The sequence below is a fragment of the Cyprinodon tularosa genome, unplaced genomic scaffold (assembly GCF_016077235.1).
Source record: "Cyprinodon tularosa strain WSP-4 unplaced genomic scaffold, ASM1607723v1 ctg10, whole genome shotgun sequence".
Taxonomy (NCBI): domain Eukaryota; kingdom Metazoa; phylum Chordata; class Actinopteri; order Cyprinodontiformes; family Cyprinodontidae; genus Cyprinodon; species Cyprinodon tularosa.
The window spans coordinates 2,347,891-2,360,447 of record NW_024037782.1 but is presented as its reverse complement, the minus strand read 5'-3'; the positions used below and the strand labels follow the sequence as shown (position 1 = coordinate 2,360,447).

Sequence of the window (12,557 nt, the reverse complement as noted above, 5' to 3'; positions counted from 1 at the left end):
ATAAGTTGCCAGAAAATATTCTAAACCTGCGACTTTGCATTTAGAAAAATTATCAAATGTTTGTGAATGAGAACGTGAACTACTGAGATTATTGATGAGGGTTGCAGTTTCCAGGGAAATTTAAAGGAGGATTACAAATATGTTAAACAGCCACAGTGCTTTAGGCCTTCCTCTCTTCCTCCCCTGCTGAAGGCAGAGCCAACCAGTTCAACTGGTTTCCAGTATGCCCTAAGGCCTGGCAATGGGGAGCGGGAAGAGGAGTACACAGATGAGAAGAAGTAGGAGGAACCTGGCCTATCACAAAGTTTTCTGATTCTTTCTTCCCTCCACAATCCATAAAGTTTTACTGTTCTAGTAACAGTTTTTAAACATTTAATCAAGTCGGACAGTAATCCAACAACGACAGCTGAATGATCACCATTTGTATACATGCAACCGACGTCATTCTTCAGATAAAAAAAAAAATACTAAGTAGTAGTCCTCCTTTCAATCATAACCCTGCAGGTAAGCAGCTAAACTCTGCTCGTCGACTGACAAAAGGCAGAGGGGAGAGTCAGCGTGAGACAGGCAAACATAATAAATTTGCCATGACGTAACGGAGGCAACATCAGGAAACTTCCCTTGGCAAAAACAAGAAGATGTGGCCCGAGCAGTGGGACCTGCACGAAGTGCCTGTCATGGCGGCAGGAGCAGAGTAATCCCCGGGTGGAGTCCCTCAGCGCCCTTGTGTTTCTGTTACCTGCATCCCTCTGGACATTGTTAAGTTTATTAATGATAATCAGTGGCTCGGATCTCTCAGGTGAGAGGCTCATTCAGTTAAAGCGTCCCACGTGGAAGCACAGCAGCTAATTACTGAAACGCCTTGCAAACAAGGGGTGTGAGACATTTTACTCACCTATAGGAGGACTGGCCTGAATACATGGAGAATTCAGCAGGTAGATTTAATTTTCTGGAGTTGAAACCTTTTGGACCAGTTTCCTTCAACTTTCCCCCAAATTAAAGAAATGTATTTGACTGACTCTTATATGCTCTCGCTCCTGTTGACCGGCCCACGACTCCTGTTAGGCTTTGGGAATGTAAAACTGTATTCCGGCCTCTTAACGCTAAGGGGGTCAGGATTGAATTGGCCCAACTGGTAACATTTAAACAATTTTTTCCCCCGATGTCTTTGCACAATCTATCTATATCCCCATTTACACTACCGTTTTGAAACCGTGCCAAGAACGGTCCGAGCACGGTAACCTATAGATAACTGATGAGTGTAAATGGAATGCAACTGAACTGCAACGTGCAACGTGACAGACACAACTGAAATGCGCTAAATCTAGTAGTAGTTCAACGGTAGGGCTCGGCACGGTTCAGTTGTGGCTTGGTTCTATGATAACAAAAAGCGCATGAGCAGACCGCGTCATCTTCCTATTTACAGTCAGCTGACTCATTTTACGGGTTTTGCAGCTTTGCGATTCACAAACTTCTTCTCAGCCTATTAACAATTAAAGGTATCAAAAGAGTATAGTACGACCCGGAATGATGCCGAGACAGAGTCTTGCAGCTTTTTCTCATAGTAGCTTTGCCTCGTCTGTTCCTGTTTGGCTGTGACACCATCCTGAAGAGAAATATCAGCTGTGCTGCTGTCATCAACACCCTTTGTTTAGAGGTGTTGGAGATCGGCCTGTTTTTCAGTGTAGTCCTGTTTCTCTGACTGTGAAAGGCAGGATGTTCTCTCTTCATCCCTTGATATGGGAGTTGGCTCAGTGCTCCTCCGCCTGGCTGTGTGTTTCCTGGACGGGGCCGCCTCTTACAGTTACTTTTGTATCTCTACTTCTGTCTCCTTGAACCCCAGTCGGCCTCAGCAGATGGCTGATCACACTGAGCCTGGTTCTGCTGGAGGCTTCTTCCTGTTAAAAGGGAGTTTTTCCTCTCCACTGTCGCTACAAGCATGCTTAGTGTGGGAGATTGCATTCGAGTCAATGAGTCGATGCAATCCACTGTTTTTCCTTAGTTAGAAAACTTTGAATCAATTTGACTGCATGATCTGGCAATCTATAAAGTGCCTTGAGATGACATGCTGTGAATTGGCGCTGTCCAACAATGTTTGTCGGACATAAAGGTGGCACAGCCTCATTTTTCTCAAACTGCAATTGCTGATTGCGTTGTTTGACAAACCCAATGAATTGATTGAAGCAGGTGGTCCGACTCATGAACTTTAGGGCTAGCGAATCAGCATCAGTGATTAACACTCATATTACATAGGGTAGTGTTGGTTTTAGGGCTGCAACTAACGATTATTTTAAAAATCGATGAATCGGCCGATTATTTTTTCGATTAATCGATGAATCGGACACAAAATATTTTTTTTTATATTAACCTCTTTATTCCAAAATAAACATTTTATTCAGAACAAACAAGCACACAAGTACAGGTTGCTCATTAACTGTCCTGGTGCAATATGAAAAATAAATGTTTGTTTTAAAACTACGCAAACTTACATGAGAAATGTAGCTGTACATCCACAAAATATAGAGTACTTTGTTTCATAAAGCGCAAAAAGAGACAGACATTTTTGTTTTTTAAAGCCCCTAAGGGGTTCAAACAATAGGCCCCCCCATTTCAACAAATGAGGTTTTTTTTAGACTAATAGAGTTCTGCCTTTTAAGACAGGAAAGTATAGCAGTTAAAGTTGCTACTTGAGAAAATACTGAACCATAGAGATAAAAATAGCCCTGTGATTCAAATTATAAATTGTATTTGGAATAAAAATGAGAGAACTAGGGGTGGTAAAAAAAACACATCCTCCAAAGACAGATATTTCCATGGGAATGTGGCATATAATTAATTGACATATTACTGATCTTGCTGGATTTTATTCTGCTTTACTTCCATAAATTGCAGGATCTTCTTTACTTTATCTTTGCGAGAAGATTTAAACTTTAAAAGCCTTGCCCTCATAATTTGCAAATTAATTTATTTATAAAGTAAATATAAACGCTGCTTAAGCTAATTCAAATGAAATTAAAAGTAAAATAAGTAGCCAACCTTATCACTGTCTGTAACCTACTAACACGGTAAGGAAAGCATCAGATGAGCTACCTGAGAAACTAACTTACGTTTCCCCACTTTAAAATGAAACAAACATGGTTACTCATCCTGCTGATCAGCTCTCTTCACTGCCATTGAAGGCTCCAACATGTTTTCTTTTCAGGTGCTGCGTCATAACAGTGGTGCTTCCGTGCCATGTTTATTTGTTTTTACAAAAGTTGCATGTTACGACTTTTTTCACTTTACAAAGCGCAGGCTATTTTAATTATTGTGATCAATTTGCGCCGTCAATCCCGGGGCATGCGCGCTTCATTTGCAGTCTGGAAGCTGAGGATAAACTCCTCACTAAAATCCTGCGGCTCGGACTGCAGCGCTGAGAGGGATTCTTGTGGGAGAGGGAGAAAGGCGTTGGGATGGGGGAGGCGCCCCACGGCAGCAGCTGCCGCTGGAGGACAAGAGTAGGAACGATACATGCTTTCACGTAAGAATCTCCAAAAGCCGCCAGTGACACCGTAAAAAGTCGCCAGATTTGTCGCTAGTCGCTTTTTAAAAAAATAGTCGCTGGAGGGGTCTGAAAAGTCGCTGAGTTGGCAACACTGCAACTGCGGCGCTGACTCGCTCCGCCATATTTTTTTTTCTTCCCCGGGATGACGGCGGCGGCGGATGACGCATTAATCGCGCGACACAACTAATCGATGATTAAATTCGTTGCCAACGCTTTTAAAAGTCGATTTTTATCGATTTTATCGATTCGTTGTTGCAGCCCTAGTTGGTTTAGATACATACCTCCGCTTAATCTCTATTACTATTTCAATATAAATCCCTTATTTTCAGACTTTCTCAAGTTATCTAAGAATCAAAGATTGATTTGGTGTTTTTATTTTTCTGAATCCTACGCAGCTTGGCATAGGAGCATGTACACATGTAGAAAGTTTGCCTCTCAACTTACCGTAGGGAAATCAAAGTCCTTCTGATTTACTAGGCCCAGGACATAATTGACCCGGAACTGGTTCGCAGGACACGCTAACTGGCACGGAGGCGTGAGTGTGTTCATGGCAGCCACGATTGTCTGGGTGGAGAGAGCAGAAGAAAATAATAAAGCACAACTTGATCCAAAACATCACATAATATCAATGCTAATGTCACACTTCAAAGAACAACTTCTTACCTCTATAGCTTCTTTTATGTTGTTTTTAATATCATGAATTTTCTGTTTTTTCTCCCTGTGAAGAACAAAGAATACACGTCAGCTTATTGTTATGTTTCTAGAAAAGAGCCGTGCAGAGGACTCAGCATCTACATGAATTAGTCATTTTTATTGTATGGAATTAATCACCTTAAAAAGCCCAAATATAGAAATCAAAGCGCCACGCAATCTTTTTTTCTACAAAAAAAAAAAAAAAAGACTGTTTGAAGGGAAAATTTGTCTCTAACTCCAGAATGATGTTTGTTTCTTTTGTATTAGTGCCAGCGGGATTCAGTGTGAATGTGCTGCATAATACAAAGTTCTCCTGGATCTCTTCACCAGCCTGGAGGTAAATTATACCTGACATCAGTGTTATGGCTGCCCCAGAAGCACAGACACTTATTTTGCTGAGCAACAGCAACCTCAGAATTTTCTGTTTGCTGACGTGAAAAGAGAACAGCCGAAGCTGGCCTTAATTTTGACAACCCCATTTATTAAAAACACCAACAAACAAAAAAAACAAAAACAAAAAAAAAAACAAGCAGAGTAAGCATAGGGGGATATTGGAGAAGAATATTCGTACATTTCTTGGGGGGGTGATTTTTTAAAAGTTTTTAAAAATTAGAAATGCTAAATAAAAGCTAAAGTATAATTTCCATGTTTTGCCATACAAAGCGTGATTATGAGCTTCATAGATGCAACAACTGTTTAACATCAGGCAATGGAAATTCCTGTGGATGCATTTTTTTTAGATTTTGTTTTTTTTGGATCAAACTATAAAGGCATAGAGCAATGAACAAAGCCAATTACATTTTGATTTTTTTATTTATTTAAATCCATCTGGTGTATTGAACATTTTTATTTTTAATTAGTAAATATTTGAAACAAACAGAAAACTGATCAACATCTAACAATAAACACAGTTGGATGATGAGTTTTCAAAATAAATATTTTATTTCTAGGCTGAAATTTTGTCTTAGCTAAAAAAGTGTGACCATAAACAGGCTGCATGATGCCGCTTATTTTCACAATAAAGTCCCACTGTCCCGCTTCATGTTCAGTTTAGAGATTTAAGACATATTGATCTATAAATAAATCTGACAAAAAAAATAAAACACCTCAGGAGAAAAGGAAATGGATCCATGGAAAATAATCTAGAGTTTAGAAATTTGAGATTTTTTTTTTAACAAAAACTTTTTTATACTAATTTTTTAAGTAAAATAATCCAGAATGTTTCACATTTAAATCTGAAAACATTTTTATAATGCTTTTCAAACCTTACTTCCTCAAGTAAGCAAATCCAACTTAATATTCTCAAAGAAAATCTCTCTTTGAAGCTTCATTTTTAAACACAGACGGAAAAAAAACTTTGCATTAGTATTTAGAAACAAGTTGTCTTTAGATTTCCAAATACAACTGAATGACAAATTACTTGAAAATGTTTCTTTAAAAATAAACTGTTCTTTATCGCTACATCTATATAAACTGTTTTCATTCAATTAGCTGTTTATTTTTCTAAAATGCACAGAACAGAGTATAAGTCAAAGCATATCTTTATCTTTTGATAAAAAAGATAATCTACAATAGGGTAACCTCTTATGATGTTATACATTTCCATAATCAGAAGCAGGTTGTCAAATAAAGTCTGTGAGAGCTGCATATAATTTATTGAACTTTATTTTAATAACTTAATTTTTGATTCATGTCATACTAATTCATACGTAACTTAAAAAAAGCTACTTAAATGTATCGCTGCACAACAACCCTTCCTATTTCCTATTGAGAACTGTTCTTTCAAACATTTTATCGGAGTATTAAAACTGTTAAGAGGTCTTGACATGGATTTTTCCCTTTTTTTTGCTTTTCTGACATTTTTTTATTTTATTTTGTTAATTCTGTGATTAATATTACAAATACTGAGTACACCCTCTGGGTTACAGACACACTTCAAACGCATTCTAACTTGATGTCACTGCTTTTATCCCACTCACTGGTTTCAGCATGACCTGACAACAACCACATGATTTTGACCTTCCCTCAAAAAAACAAAAAAAAGCTTTCTAGGAATCAGATCTAGCTTTAAGAATAAAAAAAGGACTTGTTTCCCTCACATCAACAATGGATCAAGTTTTAGGAAACTCACAAGACAAGGGCGTCTGCTCGGCACCCAGCGGCAAGATGAATGTTTGAAAGCATGATAGGGACTAAATAAAAAGTGTGGAGTGTTCCTGGATGTTTGCACGCCACAGAGACAATCAATCCCATTGTAATTGTTTTACCCATACACTTAAAACTGACTAAAATCAGAAGCATTAAAAAAATCTTATTAAACCTTATTTGTAAACAAAAAAGAAATACAACAAACACAATAATCCGCAGTAAAATTCAGCTCAAAAAGCACAGCAACCTTTTTTCACCTCCTTCATATTTGAGCCTCGGACTCTAAAATGGGTTCAACATACAAATGCAGCAGTTAAAACTGGAGTCCCATTTCGGATCTCTGGGTTTTGATTTCTTTTTAAGATCTGTGATATAATGTTTCCAACCCTTCCTGCCATGCATGTCCAGGAATTATTTAAATAGAAAGCATCATACTGTGTGAAAGAACATAATCCCTGTGAAACAGTTTTACTTTAGATTTAAAAATAAATTAGGAAAACATTTAAAGCTGTTTTAAGCCTGTTCAATTTTAAATAGCTCACATAAAACTGTGTTTTTTTCTTTATAAAGAAAAGGCTTCAGTGCATATTCATCATGTTACAGACCCTCACTTTAATTTAGATTTCCAAAATCCTGCCGTCGTTTCCAAACCGAGCTAATTTCAGGACAGATAGAGGTTTAAAACGGATTAAACAGCAACTTTGCTGTCAGACTATCAGCCTTCCTGTTACCTGCTGAAAGCTTTCGCTCACTCGCCTCCTGTAATAATTACCGACATGTCTCTACACGTGTTAGAAACTACAGCTTCCCTTTAGAGGGCAAACCTTTCTCTTTCCCCTAACTTCCTAATCAATCTGCTCTGACACAGACTTATTTGAGCGGTTCGTGTTCAGCACCAAATAACGTGTCATTGCCATCAGAACTAGGGGTGTGAAAAAAAAAAAAAAAAAAAGATTTAGCGATATATCGTGATTTTAGGCTGCCCTCTATAATATCGTTTTTTTTTTTGTTCCTAATATCGATTAAAAGAAAAAAAAAAAACTTTTTTACCTAAAGCAATGAGAGAAAATGGGCTATCTCTGCCCTCCAAACATAATAGGTACCAAAAGAACTAAATAAAAAAAACAAATTGCATTATATAGTAATATTGCAATATCATGATAATATTATATCATGACCCAAGTATCATGACACGTGTCGCATCGTAACACCCACGCCAATACTCGCCCCTAATCAGAACCTAGTTATAGTGGGATCGGAAAAATTTGGATTTTTGGTATTTCTACAAAGATGGATCATCTCTTTATTTTTTTGGATGCTTTCTTAGATTGAGATGAACCACTCTTTTAATAAGATCTTTAATAAGATCTATGCCCATATATGGGAAGTTGGGAATACTTCAGTTGTGATTGGATTCTATTTCATTAATAATTGCTTTTTCAAAAATACAGAAGACGTCAAAACTTAAAGATGTATGCCATGCAATTATCAAATAAAGCAGTTTTAAAACTTACAAAAACTTTTCGCTATAAAGCAAAGCTCCTATAGATTCAGTGAGGAAGGTTTATCTTGATCTTCTAAATTTTAAGGATACACAATGTATTGATTTGAAAACTTTGATTAAGTCATTTTCCAAAGTCATGAATGTGGACAGAAAGTGGACAAAAAGAAGCAACACTTACTCTGCGTTGAAGCCATTGACGTGCAGTATTCGCATCTGTTTGACTATCGTACTTTTCCCAGATTCTCCGGCCCCTAAGAGGTGAGGCAAAACGGTGTTAGGAAGAAAAAATTAATAAATAAAAATAAAAACAAGACAAGCTTTAACACAAATACGGCATAAAAAAATCCATGAGGCATTTTTTTTAAATCAGATCATAATCCTTTATATTTCAATTATCTGGACTTCAGGGTTTTGTTTTTCATAGCTGAAGCCAAACCTCTGTCCTTCGTCTACGCAGCTGTACTGCATGTTAGACACAAGCAAGGCCGACTTGACAAAGAAAAAAAGTTCATACAAACAAATACAAAAAAATATACTATTATAAAGAGCAAATGGTAAGCCTGTAATATAAGCTACTTATTACAATGCAAGAAATACTTCTAGTGAGATCAATGTACCGTAACCGTTTAGGTATCAAAGGAACTATATACAAATAAAAAGGTAAAAAAAAAAATATATATATATATTTTATGGTTTTTGAGCTACATGCTAAAACCCAATCTGTTTCCAGACAAAACTACTGGATCTGACTCCAACACCCAGGTTCTGGCTTGATATCTGTCTAAAAACCACATATCACACTCACTTTAACCTTTAACTTTTAACTAATAACCTGTAATTGTCCGTTTTACTTCTATTTCTTTATAAATAATAATTAATTATGGATAAAACTACCCTTGCAACAATAAGCTTTAATGTCACTATGCCCCATAAGGTAAAAAAAACAATTATCAGCGGTATTTCATGACCGCCACATTCAAGCATGTTGGCTGATGCCATGTGACCAGGGGATGCAGGAAAACTTTTAAAGTTAATTCCAAGAGAGCTTGTTTTATGGGCCAAAGCATGAAAACACCCGATCAGAAAGAATCAAACAAACACAAACAAACAGCCTGATTCAATATGCTAACTGTGAATTTGGTGTCAGAAATAGCCCTGTGTGCTTCCTAGGAATCCAACAGCATCTCCCCGCCCCCCAAACTGCTATTTACAGCTTTAATGTGTGTGTGCACAAATCTGGGATCAGTTTCAGATTAAAAACGAGCCCCACAGGCGTTCAAGGGAAGCTACTAATCCTAATGGTAATCCTAATTTGCACTCCGAGGTTTAACAGGATACTAACTCTTCAACATGCATGAAGTGCCCTATCATGAGGCCTAAAAGTCAAAAATAACAAACAGCTGATTTTTATATATATTTTTCTATTATGGAGCATTTAATTTGATCAAAGTGAACCAAAGTGAAGGCATCCAGGACCCTGACTGTTAACACAAACAGCAGATCATCAGCAGGGTTTTTGGAAGGAGAAAGGAGCATGTAAGAGCGGCCTCCTGGTCTCTGTGTGGCGCCTGAGCGTGCTGCCTTCACACAGATGGTGGTGTCTGGTCTCCTGTCTCTCACATGTTCAGCTATCTGCCTCCTTAATGAACCCCCACAATGCAGGACTTTATTTTATACCAAAATCTCAGAGTCAAAACTAAAACCGGTGAAATTTGTGTTAGATGCATCATTTTTTAATGCCTTGCAGAAATAATCTCTCAGCATTTTCCCTGCTTCAACCTGAAACAACTGCTGCATTTGAGAAAAAAGGCAACAAAACTGATATTTTTATTATATATGAAGGAGAAAAACAAAAATAACACCTACCTAACAGGAGAAGTCGATGAGTGGCACGGTATATCTGTTTGTCTTTCTGCAGCTGCCTGTCTATCCTTTTGTTTGCCACCCTCTGAAGCTTCTCCTCATTTCGTTGGTCTTCAGTCTTACTATTCCCAAGACAGCCCATCTTCCCAAAACCAAACAAACAAACAGATCCAGTGATGGGCTCACAGAAAGGTTCAAGGTGGGTGGATGTGTTTGAACCCTAAATTCCTCAACTGGACCAGCAGAAGAACACCCAGCTCAGAAATGGTGACATGTATGTTCTTCAGATGAAGCAGATGCCAGGTAGTAGACTTCACCTTGATTATTGGAGGTGGGTATTCACTGGAAACCCATCAGCAAAGGGAGATGAGAAGAGCAGAAAAAGGATCCCGCCCTCTCCAACACTTGATTCCCGTGTTTTTCACTGTAAATCCGCAATGAAGTCATCAATGCTGATAGGAGAGTGGATGTGGGATTTCCAGTTTTCTGGCTGCTCATGAATGAACCACATCAAATTCCTTCAATGCGTATGGATCTCAAACACCAGCCTCAGATTATTTTATTATTATCTGTATGTTGATGATCTAAATATCTATTTTTTTCAGCTAATGTCCCCTCAGGAGCCCATCTTCTTCTGAAATCTCCCTCTGCCATTCAATCCATTTCAAGCAGACTATGCTATGTTCTTCAAGCCTCTCCTTTTATTCACTCCTAAATAAAACTGGAGAAATTCAGGTTGGTAGATCGAAAGGATTGCAAACAATAGAGGACGAGTGGGAGAGAAAATAAAATAATAAATATGTCCTCTTAAAATGACGGCATGTGAATCATCAGGCTACACCAGGTCTTCTTCACCCAAAAAAAAAAAAAATCACATTTTCTTTTTTCTTTTTTTTAGGATGGCTCTGAGCAACCTTACTGATAATATCCTGTGTCAAAAAAAATCAATCCTGTCTTCGGTCAATAGATGCTGCTGTCTGGCCTTTTTGTTTGATTGAATAAAAAAAGCAGAAAAGGGGGGGAAAAAGGCCGCTATTCTTTCGCTTTTCTCTCCGTGGCGTTAATTTGTGTTTCTCCTCACATCGGAAACCTCCTCCGGCCGAGCAGAGGCAGCTCTCGGCGTCTGACCGTCCAAATATCCGGCCGATAACCGTGGAAATCCTTCGCTCTGTTCCCCGTTTTGGCGCAAGCAGCAGCAGAAGCACGGTCCGCTGTCAGCTCTCTGGGTTTTTTGTATTCCTTTTGAATCCGTACAGCAGATTATGGTTACATGTGCATGATACATGAACATACCGCGGTGGGGCTTTTTTTTTTCACTCACTTCATCCAAACGGAGATAGGCAGTTGGTTTCGGAGCCGATAGCCCGCGGCCGCTCCGTTCAACCGGTCGGGTAGGTTAGAGTCGATCCGTTCGCGGTGTTTCTCTCAATTATTTTTGCCCCCGTTTTTTTTTTTCTCTCTCTGAGAATTGTACATTGAGATAGATAGCGCTGAAGAGGTGGGGTGGGGCAAACGGCTCTCACGGAACCCTGGGAATGAAGAACCGATGTAAAGCTTTCAATGATAACCAACCTATTTTCCGGTGAACCTTTCGCAATAAAAGCACAAATGTAATTTTATTTATTTAATTGACAGGGATGTGAACATTAAAAAAGCATTCCTGCAAATGCACCAGAATCTGTTGTCCCCTGGACAGATGTTAATATTGTCTACCTAAAAAAAACACAACAGTAAGCATTTTACAATGAAAAATAAAAATATAAAAAGAAACAAAAACAGCTATAACTCTTCAAAACTCTTCAAAATACAGAATAAGTGATTTGACTAAAAACACTTTTACGCAGAGGAACAACACAGTCTCCTCTAGCCGACCCTCGTGTTACTGTCGGCGTGTTCCTGATTTTCACAAACTGACTGAGTGGAGGAGATGACAGACCATGGATTATTTTGTAAAACAGACAGAGGTTTGCATACTTGATGACGTTTTCCCAGCTTAGAAACTTATGTTTTAGTTTAATGGCACAATGGTGATATTTTGATGTTTTTTTTTTATCCTAATTTTTTATTCTTTGTTTGTAAAGAGATTCTAAAGGTTTTAGTGTGGGTTTTCTAAGCCTGTGACCAGGTTGTAAGACAGTAGGTGATGTGGGACAGAACCATACTGTACATGAACATTTAGCTGCCTGGAGTGACAAGTTCTATCTGATGAAACGGAAATTTGTAATATTGAATTTAACTCTGTTTCCCACCTTTTTGAACTGGGATTTAGAGTCTATTAGGATGCCTAGGTATTTGAATTCTGACACAACATTTATTTTTTTCCGCTGTCACTTAAATATCTTTGACCTGATTTGCATTGTTGGATCTAGAAAAGTAAGTAAGATTTAAATCAATAGATTTGAATAAAATGTATAAAACCTTTGGGGGTCTGTTCATTTTCTGCTTTGTTCCTTGAACAGAAAACATGTTTACTTAAAGATTTCTTAAGAATTATTGTCTATCAGCATGTTTTAGACTAAATCAAAATATAAATTGTTGTTCCCATAATAAAAAAAAAACTTTATTACTTTTTTTATTATTACCATCTTCAATACTAGTTTTACACATTTCTGCCTAGTTTCAATGTTTTTAATCTATCTAGCCTATGGTGAGGATGAGATTTAGATTAACAGTAATTTGAAATGTCCCAAAAAAGCAAAACAAACAATTTATATATACATATATATATATAATATCTCAAAGGCAAACAGATTTCCCTATTTAGTTTAGGGGTCATATGTGTATCTCAAGTACAAGCAGGCTACT

The 12,557-nt window shown here is 37.7% G+C and overlaps 1 protein-coding gene across 1 annotated transcript in view; it reads right to left on the bottom strand.

Annotated features, from left to right (window-relative positions):
- The window catches only part of LOC119793801 (guanine nucleotide-binding protein G(s) subunit alpha-like), a 38,354-nt gene extending 27,071 nt beyond the window's left edge, over positions 1-11,283 (bottom strand). The window contains exons 1-4 of the mRNA XM_038301102.1: positions 9,756-11,283; positions 8,068-8,140; positions 4,208-4,262; positions 3,989-4,108 (exon numbers count right to left, since the gene is read on the bottom strand). Coding sequence (XP_038157030.1) covers positions 3,989-4,108; positions 4,208-4,262; positions 8,068-8,140; positions 9,756-9,894 — 387 coding nt within the window. The 5' untranslated portion in view covers positions 9,895-11,283. The remainder of the gene's footprint in view (positions 1-3,988; positions 4,109-4,207; positions 4,263-8,067; positions 8,141-9,755) is intronic.
- Positions 11,284-12,557: the final 1,274 nt, after the last annotated feature.